Source organism: Myiozetetes cayanensis, unplaced genomic scaffold (genome assembly GCF_022539395.1).
Source record: "Myiozetetes cayanensis isolate MyiCay16 unplaced genomic scaffold, myiCay2020 scf2-11, whole genome shotgun sequence".
In the NCBI taxonomy this organism is placed as follows: Eukaryota; Metazoa; Chordata; class Aves; order Passeriformes; family Tyrannidae; genus Myiozetetes; species Myiozetetes cayanensis.
In genome coordinates, this window is record NW_026087411.1 from 112,304,281 (window position 1) to 112,323,458 (window position 19,178).

At 48.4% G+C, this 19,178-nt stretch overlaps 1 protein-coding gene across 5 annotated transcripts in view; it reads right to left on the bottom strand.

Annotated features, from left to right (window-relative positions):
- BLK (BLK proto-oncogene, Src family tyrosine kinase) overlaps positions 1-19,178 on the bottom strand; it is a 54,542-nt gene that overhangs the window by 32,665 nt on the left and 2,699 nt on the right. For 2 of the 5 annotated variants that reach the window (XM_050314771.1, XM_050314773.1), the window contains exons 2-3: positions 17,814-17,914; positions 13,300-15,359 (exon numbers count right to left, since the gene is read on the bottom strand). Coding sequence is in view for 1 of the 5 variants with exons in the window: in XM_050314770.1 (XP_050170727.1) it covers positions 3,863-3,942 (80 nt within the window). In the remaining 4 variants the exon portion in view is untranslated. Of the gene's footprint in view, positions 1-3,862; positions 4,117-13,299; positions 15,360-16,212; positions 16,283-17,813; positions 18,250-19,178 lie in introns of those variants that run through there. The other 3 variants (XM_050314772.1, XM_050314774.1, XM_050314770.1) reach the window with 3 other exon arrangements.

Sequence of the window (19,178 nt, forward strand, 5' to 3'; positions counted from 1 at the left end):
GTTGGGCTAAAACAAACAGGGCAGTGTTGAGTTGGACCTGCTGGGTGCACAGAGGGTAAGGTGGGGGTACCTGGGCTAAGCCAAGCCCTGGAAACATCCGCCCACCTCATCTTTACGGGGAGCAGCCCTGCACCATCTCTGCGGTCGGATGGTTTCCGCTACCAGGGTAAGAGAGCTCAAAAGCTCAAAAGCTTTTGCTATGAGTGCAGCACTTTCTGCCCCAGGGATGTGGATGACACCGAAAAACAGCCTTGGGATTGCATGGGCGGGTGTGGGGAAAAAAACAAGACCAAATCTGGCAGAAAAGCAGAAGTCTTGGCTCTCCATTTGCCTCAACCCCATGAAACTGCCATGGAAAAATAAGTTAAGACCTGAGCAAGGCAGCAGAGTTTCGTTGTGAAGGCAGCTCCAAAAAAATCCCCAAGCCCACTGAAATCACAAAATGAGCCCCCTTTCCATCCAGATTCTAGGGTGCCTATAGCAAACTGTTTTCATATTTCACCCAGATTATATTTTACTTAATTTTAAAACTTAAGAATGTCTTCTTTTTTTTATTAATTTTTTAATAAAGTACATTTTAAAAGGATACGGCATTAAAACTCCTAAAAAAATTACTTTGAACATGAAAATCTAGCCAATTATGAAGGGCTTAAAATGCTGAATTTCTCTTTGCAAGTCCTCCCCCATCCAGAAATAATTGCTGAAATCAACTCACTTCAGATGCAATAATTTAAGTGTTGCAGATTTGCATTTTTGCATCAGCGAGGAGTGAAAAAGTTCAGTAAAAAGAAATATTTCCTCCAGTTCTAGGCGCATCACAGATGCATAAATTCTTTAATAATTTTCCTTAATAAAATAGCTCTTCAATACATTTCCTGACCTGGCACCCTTGGATTGCTTTGCAAGACACAAAATTGGAGCATTCCTGAAGATCTTGGTGGATCAGCTGCTTAAATAAGAATGAAGATTTGCTGCTGAAGTGGTTTTTCTGCTGTGATTGTTTTCTGCTTTTGCTGGGTTTTGGTCAAGCTGCTCTCTTTTTTTGCTTTTATTTTAGAAAGATTTGCAGCTCTGTTGCTAGGAAGAGGTTTGAAGACAAGAGCAAACCAATGCACTGGGAGATGAACAGCACTGACCGTGCACAAGGTCTTGTACAGAGGCAGAAGGTGGAGGCTCTGGCCACCATCCTCTGTGGCACAGTGGCCAAAGTCTTGCTGAAAGCCTGTCCCTGCAGGGGGGAGGGCAGCAAGAGCTCCTGTGGTGACACAGTGCTGGGTGTCCAGCTGAAATCAGCAGGAATTTCATATCCAAAGGCTGCTGACCCATAGGACTCAGCTGTAAGGGACAGATTTAGTTATTAGGAAAAAATTCCTCCCTGTGGAGGTGGTGAGGCCCTGGCACAGGTTGCCCAGAGAAGCTGTGGCTGCCCCATCCCTGCAAGTGTCCAAGGCCAGGTTGGACGGGGTTTGGAGCAACCTGGGACAGTGGAAGGTGTCCCTGCCCGTGGCATGAATGAGATGGTCTTTAATGTCCCTTCCAACCCACGCATTCTGTGATTTGGTGATTTCAGCAAGGCAGAAAGTCCCTGTGAAGAGCTGGAGAGCCCAGACCAAGAAGCATCGTGGTTCTTTCTGAGAAGTGAAACAGAAGTCAAGTTTCCCTGTTGCATCCTTGCTGGGAAACTGGTAACATCCTAGTGGCAATGCTCAGATCCCCTCCAGTCCTGCTCTTTGATGGATGAACATACCAAGTTTTATTCGTGCATTGAGGACTCCCTCACACACTCTGGTCCGTGTAAAAGGTCCTGGAGGGAAAATGAAGGACAACCCCCAGGCTCTCCAGCTAATGCTGGTGAGGTGCTGATGTTGGTGCTGTTGTTTACCCCTCACACCTGAAGAACCCCAGTGTAGCAGTAGGTGCCTCCTTCTCCTGGCCACATCCTCCTCCTTCCCCATTCCACCTCCTTGTCTTGGACCCTGTCCCAGTCCCGGTCTCGAGCAGTGTGGCCAAACTGGTCTTGGAAATACCTGTTCCCTGACATCCCAGGGCAGAGGGGAGACAAATCCAAGAGCTATGTGGTCCTGTGATCCACTCCTCAGTGAGGGGGACATGCTTCAGGAATAAGATGGAAGCCCGTTTGCTTATTTTAGGATCTTTTCCTGCAATCCAAGCCAACTCTCCATTTCAATTAAAGCTTACATCTGCCCTAAATCTTCACCATTTTTCTTAGGCCATTTTCTTTGGGCAGGTGAGCCTGGTCCAAGCAAATGAGGCAAGTAGAAAATCCATCTGTTTCAGGCCTTCCTGAAAAGCTGGGATTCTCCATGGGAACAGCCTGTGTGTGAGGCTGGAGGGTGGGAACACATAGGTTTCCAGGCCCTTGAGTTTGAACAGATACAAAAAGTTTCTCTGACAGGGCAGAGGAAAAAAAAAAAAAAGGAAAAAAAAAAAGAAGATAATAAACTTCTTTCTCTCTTCAGAAGTCGAAAAGAGCTGCATGCTGCCAGAGTGGTCATTTGCTAATCAAAACATCTGTCTGGAGGAGAAATGGCTGCTTACATTGAGACTGCACCCCACTGGAACCTGGCAGATGCTCGGCTGAGCTGTCAGAGGCTGCAGGCCAGGAAGCAGAGCCAGGGATCAGGGTCTTGGAGCAGAGAAAAACAGGAGGGCAGACTGTTAATCCCACCTCCCTTCAACGTGCTACCCCCCTGAGCTCACCCCTGGCATTGCATCGGCCATGGGGATGTCTCTGCAGGGCTTGAGGGTGGTGGGATGCTCTGGAGCAGGCAAGGAGGAGGAGACAAGGTACATCTTTTGGGTACCTGCAGCTACTCTGGGGTTCATCAGGTGTGACAGGTTTTATGACAACACTGCATTGCTCCACAGCAATTCCTGCTGTGGCCAGAATTGCCACCCAAATTTCAACTCAGATTCGTCTTCTGTCGAATACAGGTGAGGGCAAGACTTGTGGATGGGCTGTGGGGGAGTTGGACACAGGAGGGAGAAATCCTGGCCTGCAGGCCCCCTATCTGGCATCCAAATCCTATGGAAGTGGGCACAGGCCATGATCTCTTGCCCAGAATCCCTGATGCTCTGTTTCCCAGCACTTGGAGGGCATACCAAGATGATCTGTAGGGATGTGAGGAGGTCCTGGCCTTCCCAGACATGGGAGCACAAGGAGATGGATGGAGCATTCCTCCACACTTCTACGTGCTGCCACCCAAATTTCTGCCCTGGAAAGGGCCCTTCCTGAAGGCCCTGCATCCCAGAAGTTTCCTAGCAAGAGGACAGCATTTTGTAGGACCTGTTAGCCATGTCCCACAAGGAGCAACGAAGCTGGTGCTCAGCAGTTCAATTCCTTGGATCATGGCTCAGAGGGAACGTTGCTCCCTCCCACCACCCTCAGATGAGGCAAAAGGCTGTAGGAAAATATGTGTGTCTCCAATTCCCCACCTGAACAGCTCCAGCTGCATTTCAGGAATAGCTATGGAATGGCAGAGCACTCTCCTATTCATTCAGCTCCGGCCAGCCTTCCCCACATATATCCTCCCTCCCCCTCCAGGTCCTGGGGGAGAGGGGGGATGGCAGTACCAGGGTGTGCCCACTTGGCACTTCTTTGTCCTCCTCTCCTTTTGCAGTAATCCAAGGGAACAGCATCCCTGCAAACCACCGCTGATGCCGGATCTGGGTGGTGCCACCATCATCTCTTTAAACCCACATATCCCAGGGAGGGGAAACAGGGCAGGGGCGGAATCACGTGAGGGAGGGATGGGAGAGAGGGTGAGGACAGAGAAAAACCTGCTGGGCTTCTCCCCACCTTCGGGGAAATGTGGATGGGGGTGGAACGTTCCCTACTTGCCTGCTTCCCACGCTGCTGCTCCTGGGGACACGATCCGAGGACGTGCGAGCCACAGGTCGGACCCATGTCAGATGCTCCATGGGGCTGAGGGCCCCGGCCAAGTTTCTCTGTTAGAGGCCTCAGGCTCCTACCACGTCCACACCATCCATGGGATCAACCCCTTGGAATGTTACACCCCCTGGATTGCAGGAGCAGCCTGGTTTTGGAAATGCTTTTAATGGGCTTTCTTTTTTTAATCAGGTCTCTGTGTCAGAACTGACTCTTTTTCTCCCCCCCTAAGGATTCCTTGCTCTATTTTGAACATAAAAATGATCATCTGGGAGGGGGGTGGGAGTTGCACTTCCCAGACAACCTGGCCAATGAAAATAGCAATGAGGAAGGCGAGAAACCCAAAGAGAATCCAGACATAAAACCCAGCAAAACCCACAGGCCATTAACAGCTGTTATTAAAAACAGCGACAACGACTGTGAATGGATTGTGCCTCCACTATGCAAACCACCAAATGTTAGGAAACAACCCGAAAAACCTGGCTTTGCAACGATATTTCCTTTCTGTGATTAAAAAAAGACCTTTTTTTCTGATAAAACACATCTTGTTCCAGAGAGCCCCAGCCCTCTATGAACCTACTCAACCATAGCAGCGCGGTCTAACGAATGGAGACCTGGCCAGGGACCTGTGGGTGACTCTGAGGAAGTGACTTTCTCATTCTGCCTCAGCATGTTCAAGAAGGAGACTGAAACCCCCTCTGTCTTGGGAGATAAATGTTATATAAGAAGCAGGATTTATTTCTACAGACTCACAAGGGTTCCCATGGGGGATTGTACAAGGAGCTGGCTTCTCTGGGGTGTTTTTTACTGTATTTTCTTAAGCTATTGCAGAGATGAGGCCCCCAAAAACCACTGTGTGAATCTCTGTGGGTAATTGCACGACGTCATTTTTGTGTTCTGTGTGGCAGCAGGAGGGAAGGGACTCTTGGTCTCGGCCAGCTCAGGGCTGGAGTGACCTCACGTAGTTTACACTTCAGCTGCCCCCACCGAGCAGGACAAACACGAGCCGACATCTGCCCAGTGTGATGCACAACCTAAAGGTCACCCACACGCTGGTGATGTTGTTTACAGGAGGAAAAGCTTCAAGGAGCAGATCTAAGCTGAGGTCATGGCAGAGGACCTTTACCAGCCATGAGACACAAGGACAAGGCGAGGCTGGCTGAGGACACGATGCTGAGTGAGATGGGAGCAGCTGCTCCAGGATGCACGTGCCTGATGCTCACATGGGATGGGAATCAGCTTTGGCTCTGGAACTCCACTCCTGATAAAGGAAGACAACCCCACGGAGGTTTGCAAGGCTGTCTGAGCCGTACAGAGAGGTCTCTGAGTCCTCAGAGGTCATACTGAGCCCCTTACCCAAAAGGGTCAGCATAGAATCACAGAATCACAGAATCACAGAATGGCTGGGGTTGTATGGGACCTCTGGAGACCATCTAGTCCATCCCACCTGCCCAGGCAGGATCACCTGGACCAGGTGGCACAGGAACCCATCCAGGTGGGTTTGGAATGTCTCCAGAGAGGGAGGCCCCACAATCTCCCTGTGCAGCCTGTCCCAGTGCTCTGCAACCTGAAAATAAACAAGTTCTTCGTCACAGTGAGGTGGAACTTCTTGTGTTTTGCTTTATGGCCGTTGCTCCTCGTCCTGCCTCTGGGGAACACTAACAAGAGTCTGGCACCATCCTCTTGGCACCTGCCAGCTCAGGGTAACTCTGAAGGCAACCAGGACAGACACCCAGCCCCTCATCCCTCAGCCAGGTGTGCCTGCTGTTTGCATTCCGAGGAGAGGTAGAAATGAGGAAGCCCTATCAGCTTTGGCAAACTTCTCCCTTGCCATCTTCCATTTTTCCTCCCCAGTTCTCCTCCAGCTAAGGGCAAAGGATGGAGATGGAGGTGGTCAAAAGGAGAGGACAGTCTCAGGTTAGATGAGCTTTAGGGGCAGGGGCTCGTCATTTGGCAGAGAGTGCTCTGAGGCACCTGACCTCTCTTTGCTACATGAGCTTCACTTCCTATCCCTATGAAAAGGGAAGTTGCTCTTTTAGAAAGCTGCTCTCATCCACCACAGAGGTGGGAAGGAGGAGCCACCACGAGGTGCAGCAAAGGCTTAGCAGTGAGCTGGTGGCTGCCAAGTCATCCTGGGAGACAGGACCATAGCGTGGCAGCTCCAGACAGAAACCTGCTTCTGATTTGAAGCACGTTCCCGATGCTGACAGAGGGGAAACCCAGCAGCTGCAGCTGCTGCAGACTCCTCCAGTGCTGGCGGTGGTTCAAGCAGCTCAAAAGCAATAAATAAAAATATAAAGGATTATGTATGGTGTGTTCTGCCTATTGCATCCCCTATCATAGCTAAGACATCCTGCACGTCACCTGGGGCACATCCCTTTATCTTTGGGCCTCCCCTGTTTCATCCAGGCTGGGCATCTCATGGCCAAAAGATGAGAGAGAGTCAAGAAACCCAGGCAATTTGCTTACTCAGCCCAGGGATGTCCTTTGAAAGCAGCTGGAAGGAGAACACTGAGAAAGCACATGAAAAAGGGCTCTAAAAGGGGAGAAAGTCTCTCGCAGCTCTCAATCACTGCAGATAGGTTCCATCTGCCCCAGCTTGCCCTGAAAGCACAGGCTGTGATCTCACCCAGCCAAGTGGGGTCTGTCTGGAGGCGGTTTCCACCCTGTTTTCGTATGTTAGTCCCCAGATGTTCTCCAGTAACTTTGTAGGCCTCTACATGAGTGTTCAATGATGGAATCAATGGTTTGGGGTGGAAGGGATATTAAAGATCATGTCACTCTAACTCCTTGCCTGGGCATGGACACCTTCCACTATCCCAGGTTGCTCCAAGCCCCATCCAGCCTGGCCGTGGACACTTCCAGGGATGGGGCAGCCACAGCTTCTCTGGGCAACCTGTGCCAGGGCCTCACCACCCTCACAGGAAGAATTTCTTTCTAATATCTAATCTAAACCTATCCTCTTTCAGTGTGAAGCCATTCCCCCTTGTCCTGTCTCTCCAGGCCCTTGCAAATAGTCTCTTTCCATCTTTCCTGAGGGTTCCTTTCAGGTACTGGAAGACTATAATTACATCACCCCTAAGCCTTCTCTTTTTCAGGCTGAAGAAATTCTCCCAGCCTGGCTCCAGAGCAGAGGGGCTCCAGTGCTCAGAGCATCTCCATGGCCTCCTCTGGACTCACTCCAGCAGCTCCACGTCCTTGTGCTGTTGTTCCCCAGGGCTGGAGGCAGCTCTGCAGGTGGGGTCTCACCTGAGGGGGCAGAGGAGAAGAATCCTCCCCTTGCCTGCTACGCACACTGTGGGATGAGCCCAGACATGGGGGGTGCCCCCCTCCAGATGACCCACAGCCCATTGGGATAAATCCATAGCCAGCCTACACCCGTGTCCCACTTGATCTGAAACACCAACAGGAATGAAGGCACCTCTCCTCCTTCAACCGGTCCCCAGAGCTGCTTCCCTGTCCTGCTGCTGTGAAAGCTGGGCAGCTCATTTCCTCTAGATATTGTTTTCGTGGTCTGGCCGTGCTTTTCTCTTCCCCTTTAGGAATGAGTGGTCTCATTTACCATCACAACCTCCTCGTTCCCTTTCCTTTAGCAGATTAAAAGCTTATTTGATGCAACGTGCTGTTGCTCCTGGAAGATGCTGATGTGCTACAGCCAACCCACAGCCTCCATTTTGAGACTCCCGAGCTCTCCGAGGACTTTCTGAACTCCAAGGAAGCATTTCAACTACTAAAATAGGCAATATTGTTCTCCCACCCTTAAAAATTTGGTTGCTCCGAACCCCTTGTAGACTCCATCCTATAGGAGCTGTGCCAGCTCCCAGTTAAGTTTAGGAAAGTGTAGCCTGATTTCAATGCCTGCCTGTCAGGTGTCTGCTTTCCAAGAGACAGGCTGTCCCTTTTCCCCTTATTTGGGGGAAATCAGGGGATTTCCCCATATCCCATCCCCATATTTAGGAGGACACTCAGACACAGACACCATGTGTAGCCCCAGGCACCAGACCACCCTGAGTGTAGGATGGTGGTGAGCTCCTAATTGTTTCACAATTGTTATTTGTTGTTAAATCCTGTGGGTACTGCAGGGATACCTCAAGGGACTGGGATGAAAATGCAGCAGTGGTTTTGGTGGATGGTAACTGGGAGATGTTCTGACAGTAGGGACCACAAGAGGTTTTGCGTGGACCCAATTAGGAAAAGCCTTTTTGGGAGGAGAAAGCGACTTCATTTTTCTTCTGTCTGAACAGGAGAACTAATGAGGAGAAATGCTAACGTTTTAAAGCAGGCTCCTTTCTGGTGACCTCGTGGAAGGGCGAATTCCCACTGCTCAGTATCAGAACATCCACTCGCAGAAAATAAGCGGTGGAGAAGCTCCTCACACATCCCTCTGCACATCCCTCACACATCCCAAGGTGTGATCAGCCCTCACAAAACCCTCTTGGAGGAGCACGTGGTCCTTGCCCCCAGAACTCTGCCCGTGCTGGACATGATGATGCTGATTCTTGTCTCCAGCCCACACCAGCCCTCCCTGCCAGGCTTCTTCTGCAGTGCTCACAAGATGCCTATTCTTGGCTACTTGCAGCAGCCAAGACCTTATCTCAACATTATTTCCTTTTTGATGTTAGTAAAGAAGGGAAATACTCATTATTTTAATTCCTTATCGTAAATTGGAAGATTAGCTCCGTTTTCAGAATTAAAATAATATTCAAACATTCCTACAGCACTCAAAGGAGACAAAAATGTGGTAGAACAAGGTCAAACTCTGTAGCCAGGTCTGCTGCACAAGTTGTTCTAAGGAGGCTGACCCACTCTTAGGTTACCTTATATTTGATCTGGTCTAAATTTATTGCAGCAGAGACAGATGAAATCTTATTTCCTAAAGTTTCTCCCTTTTTCAGTGTCTCCTGCACTTAGACAGCCAGAATTTCTTCCCACCTGGCTGAGACCTCTCCTGTACACAGTCCCACATTCACAAATCCCTTCCATGCACAGTTATTATTCCTTGGCAGCCCACCCGGTGACTTTTACACAGAGCTGTTTTTTTCCCACTTTTCCACCGAAATTTCCGGGGGAAAAAAGCATTCCATGGGTAATCATCACCTTTGAGAAGGTTCTGTCACAAAAACACCCTGAATATTGGCATCTTTCACTGGAAAAATAGAATAATAATCGTGCAAGTTTGCTGCATTAATGTCTCGAGCAGCTGTGGTCTTCACCCTCTGCTTCTAAAATGGTCAAGGCCAAACATGTGAGAGGCAGCCAGGAAAAAATCCTGAGATAGAAGTCAATTTAAAGTTTTTATATCAATGTCTCTACCTTCTTAGTACCCCCTCTTTCCATCACGTATCGCGGGCGACGTCTTGATTTTTCCACAGGTCAAATTTAACCTCTACTCAGAGCCCACTTCTCAAGCATCGTCCTCCCATTGACATATTTTGAGATGTCCTGCCTCGAATTTCGTGGCTCCAAGTCATTCAGATGACCCTGGGTGCCATCACGGCTCAGGTGTCGGCCAAACAACTCTCCAGGCTGAAAGAAGTCCTGCAGCTCCTCTGCTCACAATATTTTGTCAAGGTTTTTCCTTCCCACCCCAGGTTTCACGGAGAAGAGGGACCTTCTATGTACAAGGAAACACCATCATGTAGTAAATTTGGACTCTGGAGACCAGGGCATGGGGGCCAATCATCTCTTTTGCCTCTTGACTGTAAAGTCCCTTTATCAAGGGACAAAGAGTTTTTCTAACAACCTTCATCCACCAAAGTCATTGCCTATTCCACTGTCACTAAGGCAGACCAGACATCCTGGACACCTGAGCAATTTTTCACTCTTCTCCCCTCATTAGGTAGCAAAAGATTCACTTGTAAGCCATGTGTTTATTATTTCTGCTCTGCCTCCTGACACCGCAGGGGTCCTGCTCGCTGCTCTTTGATCAGTAACACGTATCACAGTTTCCAGAGGAGCAGAAATGATCAGGGAGATTCGGGTAAATTTGGAAAATAATTTCATAAATATGTAAATAAATAAATAAATAGGGGCTAAATGCAGGAGAATCATTGAAAAAATCATTTTGAAAAGAAGCCACATGCATGTCACAGGGCAGCAGAAATGTCGGACTGGCCCCAAGACAGTCACTAGTCTGGTGGATCTACGTTGCTTCTGAGACACCTCCTAACTTGCACTTCAAGGCTTTCAGGGATGGAAATTCCCACTGCTCCCCACCAGCGTATCCCAGCCCTCCGATTCCCATAGCCTTAAAATGACTTCCTGATGATCAGCACTAATTTCCTTCCCTGAAAGACCTATGACTGCTGCCCATGTGGCTGCCCCATCCCTGGAAGTGTCCAAGTCCAGGCAGGACATGGCTTGGAACAACCTGATCCAGTGGAAAGTGTCCCTGCCCGTGGCAGGGGGGTTGGAACATGATGATCTTTAAGGTCCCTTCCAAGCCAAACCTTCCATGATTCCATGGTGGACAACAAACTTATTCCCTCCCTCTTTGCTGTGGCTCCAGCAAATGAAACAGCATTACTTCTTGCAATAATTCCTCACACTTCCCACACCTTTACTCAGCCTTGCCCCTCTCCTTCAGGCACTTATAGCTGGGTTTGGAAGTTTGAATAGGCAAGCCCACAATGTTTTTTGAATTAAAACTGACCAACATTAACAAAGACAAAATTGCTCCATAAACCCACAGAAACATTGTTCTCCCACTCAGCTGCAACTCTTTCTTGGAAAAAATCATAATTGAAAACTTGGCTTTTATTTCAACACAAGGAGCTGCTGCGGTTTGAGTTTGGTTTTTGGGGGAGGTAGAAGATTTTTTTGGCTGACCTGTGAGAAGCAAATGGCTTGTCCAGCATGAAATCCTGGAGTCCTGGTTTACATTCCTATGGTGTACGTTGGTCCTTGGCATTTATTTTTAAGCAATAGCCATGACCCTGTGTAGCCTGTTTTGTACATTGATGTCCTTTTCTTTAGAGCTCCACAGTGATGTCCAGTGGTGCAACAACTTCCACAGGGAGCCTCAGGGCCCTGAGGCTGTAATTCTTTAGCCAAGACCTCTGCCAAGGGGAATTGCATCCTTTTTTCATATCCCCATCAGCTACTTCGAATCTTGCGATGTGGTGTCGACCTAACGAGAAATCTGTCTTGGACCACGTGAAATGAAGACGTGGGTGGAAATTTCGGGGCTGGAAAAGGTTCCAGCAGGATTTAGCCCTAGGGGTCTTGCAAGACTCTTGCCTGTGATGGAACCCCTGCAGGACACGAGTGACTGCAAGGGAACTCACCCACATGGAGCCAACGCTTGGTTGCCCTCCGGAGCCTTGTCAACCGTGGAAGGGCAGTGAGGAAACTCCCTTTTTAAGATACATAGAATGGAAAGAATGAGCAGAAGGAAGGAAGGAAGCCAAACAATGATGAAGTAACAGTGTGCCCAAGAGCTCCTACTCCGCTCAACACAGCTCTGTGACCCCCCGGAAATCCACGATGGCTGTTTCCACACCAGTCTGAGATGACAAAAAACCTTGGCTGCTCCTGAAAATGGCCTCAAGAATTTTTTTTTTGCTTCTGATGTGCCCTTAAAGGTGCCACGGAGAATTAAAGGTTGAAAGGTCCATCAGGAAGAAAGTCATAAAGCAGAAATAAAGGAGCTGATAGCTCCATTTGAAATGGATCCACGGCCCAAATTCTGTGGACGTGGGATGCTCATCCTGGGATATTGTGGGCTGATTTAAGAGGGGATGGGGAGCACACCATCTCAGGGTATAACAGCATCCCAGGACACCTCACACTGATTGAGTTACACGTGGAAAGTCATTAGAAATAAAGATGAATAAAAATCAGCAGCACCTTTGCAAAATTTTCACTTAAATATGCCTTGAGTCTTTCCCCTTTCATCGGAAAACTCAGCCTTTGACTTTGCAACACTCCAGCTGCAACAATAGCCCTATTTTGGCAGAATAAAGCAAGAAAGGGCCAGAAGGGTTTTTTTAACTGATTTTTGGGTACCGCTATGATGACAATGCTGCAGGGGGGCTGGGAGGAAAAAAAAGAAACTCAGACAAGAAATCACAAGCTCTGCAGCCCTCAAATCTTCTGCTAAAAATGACTTAAACCTTGACAGAATGACTGACTGAGCATATTAATGAGGGTGCCTTGGCTGCCCTGCAGCTGTCTTTTTTTTATTCCTCATTTCCATCTGGCCTCTCCATCTCCAGCACGTAGCAGAGCAGGGACCGTGTGTGTGTGTGCTCTGCATGCAACAGGAACCCTCACTGCCACCGTGGCCTGATTTTGCACTGTTTAAAAATCCATAATCAATTAAACATCACAGCAGCCCTGCAAGAAAGGTGAGAAAAGCCCTCAAATCACGAGTGGGGGTGACTAAAGCAGCTTGAAGAGCGTTGCCTTGCCAGACATCACTGGCCACCAAGTCCTGAGTAAAGCACCTGAGGAGGTCTGAGATGCAAATCTCCCACAAAATGGCAACTGCTCTTCCCTCCCACAGCAAGCAAGGACATTTCTGAGATATCCAGGCTACAATGCAGAGCTCTGTTGAGTTTTGAGTCTGGTCTAAAATTTTATCAGTAACCGAAGTTATGGACTTAGCATAGACCGTGCATGTGTGGGGATGGGAAGTGACCAGGGGGAGAAGCAGTAATTCCACCCTTCCTGTAACTCCATTGGAGATCTCCAGCTTGCCAGAAGCTTTCTCTACAGCCAGCATTAACTTTGCACTAGTTTTACCAGCTTGAGTAGCTGATAGAGGAGCTGATGAAAACAAAACATTATTTCCAATGAGGTCATTCAAGCCACCTCTGAGGCAAAAGAAAGCAAAGATTCCTCAAAGATCCCAAATGTGTCAGGAATTAAAACCTCAACCCTTCTCTGCACCGTCTGCAGAACCTACGTGTTCAACTCAGAAAAGGTTGGTGAGCTGGAGCCTGAGCAACCAAACCTCCACTTCCCCTAAATTCAGAATCTGGACCCTGATTTCACTTCCTCCCCTCTCTCTCCAAGGAATGTAGCTGGAAGAATCTTGCTATTTAAAGGGCATTCATCTATTCCTATGGTTTTTATGAGAGAAAGAGCTCGATCTACACCCAAGAGAGGACCCGCTGGGTCAGTGTCTGACTTGGAGCATCAGTCCCACCTCAGGTGGGGGGATTTCAACACTGCCAGAAGGGAAGACAGACAAACACCATACACCAGCCTGCAGCAGCAGTTTGGCCCATTGGACATCCCACCCCAATCCTTCAGGCCTTAATAACCACCAGTCCATAGATGGACCAAATCACTGAATGCTCCGAGGGGATGCACCCCATGGAGCACCGGGCAATAAACAGGCAGCAGGAAGGAAGCAAAACTGCTGGAAAATCATTTGCACTTACCTGGCGAGCCCTGTGTTGGGACTAAATCATATCCTGCTCAATCTTAGCTGTCCATCAGAGTTAAAAAATCGCTTCCAGGGCGCGTGCTTAAGAACATCAGCTCTTCTTGGTGAGTTTTAATCCTCAGAGCACGTAGAGAGAGAAACCCTAATTCTTCTTGGCGTCGTCCGTTGACTGCTGTTGGTGGTTTCCTGTCAACAGCAGCTGAATGACAAATTGAACTGGTTTGTTACACTTATAGCAATGAAGGGCTGGTGGAACAACCCCACTGCTCACACGGTGCTAAAGTTAGAACGGTGTCTACCTTAGACGAGCTGTTACCCACAAAGGCTCCTCAGGCTATAAAAAATACTATCCTGCTACAAATGATGCCCCGAATCACCCTCATTCAGGGCTGCCCTGAGCTGCAAGTCATCCCCTGGAGACACAGGGTGCAAAGCTGGTCTAAAAATGGGAGGAGAAATGTGGGTCTAGAGTTGTCTAAACTGGCCCATTCACAGCTCAGAGCAGCCTGGGCCAATAGGAGGGGTGGGGATATTTATTGCGTGCATGTAACCTTTCAGAGAGCTTATCTCCAGTCAGGTTCTAGTCTGAAGAGTTTCCCCTTTTGTAATCATCAGGGTTACGGTGCTGTAACCTCACTCACTTTCCATTTGAGGTTCCGTTTCTGCTTAAAACCTCACCTAGAGAGATTGGTCGTGTTCTTCCTCCTTTCTGCAACAAGCACAAGACAGCTGATGCCATTTAGGGCATGGGGGGAAAAGAGTACAGGAGACAGCTGCCAGCACATCCTGATATCTCCTTATCACTTGTGTGTAAGATTTTGTGAGATCTGCCTTCCCTCTGTTTTGTTCAATTAACCACTTGCTGCACTGCACAAAGTTTGCCTGTGCTGAGTACCAAGTGCTCATCTGGAGCTGTTGTGGGCAGGGACCAGCCCAGCTCTCACTGCATGGGGTTGTTTCAGTGTTTTCTATCTCCGAGGGCCTTTGGGCATCACACTATGGCTTGGCTTGAAAGGGAAAATGAAGATTATGTTGTTCCAACCCCTTATCATAAGCACGGACAGCTTCCACTATCCCAGGTCACTCCAAGCCCCATCCAGCCTGGCCGTGGACACTTCCAGGGATGGGACAGCCACAACTTCTCTGGGTAACCTGTGCCAGGGCCTCACCACCCTCACAGTCAACAATTCCTTCCCAATATCCCATCTATCCCTGCCCTCTGGCAGTGGGAAGCCATTCCCCCTTGTCCTGTCCCTCCAGACCCTTGTCCAAAGTCCCTCTCCAGATCTCTTGGAGATTCTTTAGGGCTGGAAGGAGCTCTCAGGTCTGCCTGGATCCTTCTCTTCTCCAGGTAAACACCCCCAGCTCTCCCAGCCTTGCTCCAGAGCAGAGGGGCTCCAGCCCTTGAAGCATCTCCATGGCCTCCTCTGGAATTGCTCCAGCAGCTCCACATCCTTCTTATTTTTACCGAGCAATACCGTGAAGCTTCCTTAGTTCTTATTTCCACCCTCATCAGCAGGGTTTCAGGCCCACCAGCTCATCTGAAGGCCAGGAAGCTGATGTGTGTCACCTACTGATCCTGTTGGATTCTGGACAGAGCCTCTGCCACGCTGAGATAGGAGAAAGACCAAAGGAGAAAGACCAAAACCAGCCAAAGCTCCATCAAGCAGGACAACAGGGATCCTGCCTGGCACTGGCTGAGCAGTGGGATGTTTATCAACTCTTTGCTGAGCTGAGGGATGAAAAGCTTGTGTAAGGGAAGTTTGACTCTCCAGTCTTGGTCCTGCAGTTTCAAGTAGCATTGTTGGCTGACATAACAACCTCCAACTCACAGATCTCTGCCAGGAGGGAAGTTGTCTGGAGACAATTTCCAAAGTATGGATCTCTCTGGAATAGTGGACATCAGGAGTGTTGCAAACATTTCGTGGCTCGTTCACAAGGCTGAACAAACAGCAAAGCAGAGGGACCTCACGAGCAACATTTCAATCGTTGTGCTTATTTTAATGCCCCCAAAAGGATCAGCTTGATTCAGAGACATAAAAAAAAATCCAATAGCTGGGATGAAAACAAAAGTAAATCCTAACGAAAAGTAAATAACAGTTATTCATCCTTTTTCTGGTTTTCTTTTCTTTTTTTTTTGTCCTGGGTTGTGGTTTTTTGCCATATTCAGTTTGCCAAGCTACCAATTGTTGAAGTGAAACTGGTTTTTTCTGACAGTCAGTTACAAATCCAAAAAATTTTACCCACATCTTGTCATGGGAGCGAGCAGGAAGTGACTCTGGCACTGAGCAGGGTGACAAAGAGAGGGAAGCTGAGCTGACTCTTCATCATTCATTCACCCCAACTTAAAGCAGGCATCAGTGATGGGATTTTCATACCTTTCCCTTCCTTGTGAAGCCAAGGAAATAAGTTGAGAATAATCATAGAATTTTCAAACTGAATTTTGAGGAGATGGTGTTTACTCAAGTCCATTCCAATTGTGTGGGTTTTGGTGTGAAGCCTTACTGGGTATCCAGTAAGACTGGAGGGGGAATTTTTGATTCCCTAACACTTCTGGAAAATAATTTACAACAAGTATTTTGGATGAAAGGGGAACTGAAGGCCCTTTTTTTTTTTTTTTTTTTTTTTATTTCCAGCAAAGTAGAGAGGTGGAAAAAAATATGTCCTAAGATTTTAAATGCTTTTTACTTCAATGGATTGCTGCAAAGAATTGGATTAGCAGGTTTATCAAAGGAAAGTCATTACAAATAAACTACTAAAAACCTTTGGAAAAGGTCTTGATTTTTTGGGGGAATGATTTATAGTTCTTCAGGGCCTGGGGAATTTTTTTGAGTTGAGGGAGGAATAACTCACTAACTCAATACAGGCACTAAGTTAGGTCTGGAGCCGCCAAATTGATTTATTTTACCTAATTAAAAAAACCCAAGTGGGCTGAAAATTCCCACTGTGACTTCAGTAGGATTTCAGGTTCAGTTGTCCTTTGCTTTTGTCTTTGATGTTGACTCACCTGGGAGAAACACAGACAGAAAATATCACAGGCACCCCCAGGCAACACACAATGCAATGAATATCACGATATTCCATGGTGGTGAAACTTATGAAACCTGATTTCCTGTTGATGTTTTGGGGTTTAAGAGGCTTTTTCCTGTAGTAGACTCAGCCACCTCACTGCTCAGCCACTTCTTTGCATCTTTGAAACATCTCCTCCTTTACCAAACTCAGCTAAAATTCCGGACGGTTCACAAGTTACTTGGTGGGAGGGGTTGGTGGATAAACCAACAACACAATTGGTTTGGAAATTCAAGGGAAAACAAAATGGCAACCTCTGAAAAAAACCTGGGACAGACACCTACTGGCTCACAGGGATGGTCAAGGTTAAGAACTATTTCAAGTAGCAGTGAAATATTTATTCTTGAAGCCTTTTACATATCACTGTCTTTCCATGGAACCCTTACATCCCTGCTCTACTTTCATCTACCTGCAGGATATCTGGTCCAAAACTCAGCTTCCCTGTTTTATGCTGAAACAGCTCCAGAACTCTCTGCCATGTTATTCCTCATTCCCAGGTGCCCGATTCCTCCTTGTTATCATATCCCAGTAACTGGCAATTAATCTGCATCACACTCCAAGCAGAGTCTGAAGGCAGGGGTGGAGAACCCTTTCCATGGGAAAGGCAGTTCCTCAGTGCCAGCAGGAGCATCACTTCAGCAGGGTGAGGGTTGGATGCTCAGCATCACCCCGAAGAAGAGCAGGACCAAATGCATGAGTGCAGGGCCTTGTCCTTGCAGTGGGATATTTCCTATGTGTTGCTCAGAAATCTTGCACCATTCCAGAAGGGAAAAGACATCTTTTAAACCAGCTGAGCCAGACTAAATGACTGAGCAAGACTGAAGGTAGTGTCCCTACCCATATCAGGGGTTTGGAACGAGATCATCCTTAAGATCCCTTCCAACCCAAACCATTCCATGATTCTGTGAAGACTGAAAAGGTCTCTCATTCCCAGGTCCCTCAGTCATCTATGGAGATGAGCAGCCAGGTGGAGACCACAACCCTCTGAGGCTCTTCTGTGCTAGCACAGGGTGTTTCCCCTGGGGACATCAGGGCACAGCATCCATTACCTGTAGACCTGCTGCCCTCTGTAGGTGCCTCTGCCACATTTCCAGGTTGTCTGGCTCCCAGGTGATCCTCCAACCATGCCAGAGGACTTGCCTGTGACAAGACCCTGTGGAGGGAGTGGAAGCTGCACCTGGCTAGGATAGGATGGTGATAGTTGGGAACACCACAGTCTCCTCTTCCCATCCCAACCTTGGCAGGCTGAGCCCCAGGGAACCACAGAATGGTTTGGTTTGGAAGAAGACCTTGAAGATCATCCAGTTCCAACCCCCTGCCATGGGCAGGAACACTTTGTGGATGAGTTTAGTCCCTCCCAACCCAAGCTGTTCTAGAATTCTATGAACTACCACTACAAAAAGCAATTTCCAGTTTGGGCTTTGCAAAACCACATCTCACCTTGGATCCCTGTGTTCCCAAAGATTCAGCAGGCCGCTGGAAAAGGTGCTGTGCCCAGGGATGTAGCTCTGGGAAGTGGCAGCTTCTGGAGCTCCGAGTATCTGAGGAAGAGAAAACAATTCTGAGCCATAGGTCTGCACAGTGCTGGTGTTGCACAGGCTCATTTTGACTCATCCCACCTAATCTCAGGTGCCCACTGCAGGTGGCTGGGGTTAGAGCCTCGTCAGTGCGAGCAGCACTGCTCTTCAGCAGCTCCCCACCACAGCAGGTTTTTTTTGGAGGAATACAACTTAACCAAGATAAATTCAGGCCAGAAAACTTTCAAAACCCACAGAGAGACTTCAGAGGGACCTGGCTGCAGCCTTTCACTGATGTCTTATGGCAGCTCGTTTGAAATCCATTACACCACTAAATTAAAAATAAACATTTACAGAAGAGGGAGGGGGTCACAGTGTGTGGTCTGTTCCTGCGAGGAGACAGATGTCAAGCCTCAGGAGTGACACCTCTGCTGGTAAACTAACCCATGCTAGGCCTGGTCTCTGGCCCTGAGGCCAACTGACCCTGTCTGGCCACGTCTGTGTGATTAAACACTCTTGGCTATCAAATCTGGCTGGCTGAATCCCACTTGTTTGTCAGGAAGGGGCCCCAGCCTTGCTCATTCCTGAGCCATGTCCTGGAACTGCTCATCCTACTTCAGAACCAAACCAGGTGCTGTGTTTCACCAGGGTCCTGTGCCCCTGTCTGTTCCCTGGTGCTGTTTGGGTCATTGTCACAGATCCAGTTTTGGTTTGGGTGAGATATTCCAGGGAATGTTCAACCAGCACCTGTTGGATGGACCAGGCTCTGCTCAGGGTTGCCCAGCAAAGGGACAAGAGGCCACAGGCAAAAACTGGTTCCCAGGAAGTTCCACCTGAATATGAAGAAGAACTTCTTTGCTGTGCAGTGACTGAGCACTGGAACAAGTTTTCCAGGGAGGGTGTGGAGTCTCCCTCACTGGAGATATTCCAGAACCATCTGGACACAATCCTGTGCCAAGTGCTCTGGGATGGCCCTGCTTGAGCAGGGAGTTGGGACCAGATGAGCCACTGTGGTGCCTTCCAACCTGACCCATGCTGTGATTCTGTGATTCTCTTTGCTGCTCAGAGCTTCAGTGCAGCTGCAGGTCTGTGTCAGGTGGTTCCAGCATGAATGGAACAGCTCTTCCATCTCCCTCGTCCCTCTCCATCAGCAGCAGCAGTCAGGTGCCTGCCTGCAGCACAACCAGAGCTGATCACCAGGCTGAGTTTGCATATGCAGATCTGAAATCTGACAAAAAAAAAAAAAGGGTGCTGGCAAAGCAAAACAACAAAAAAAAAGTGTTTTAAA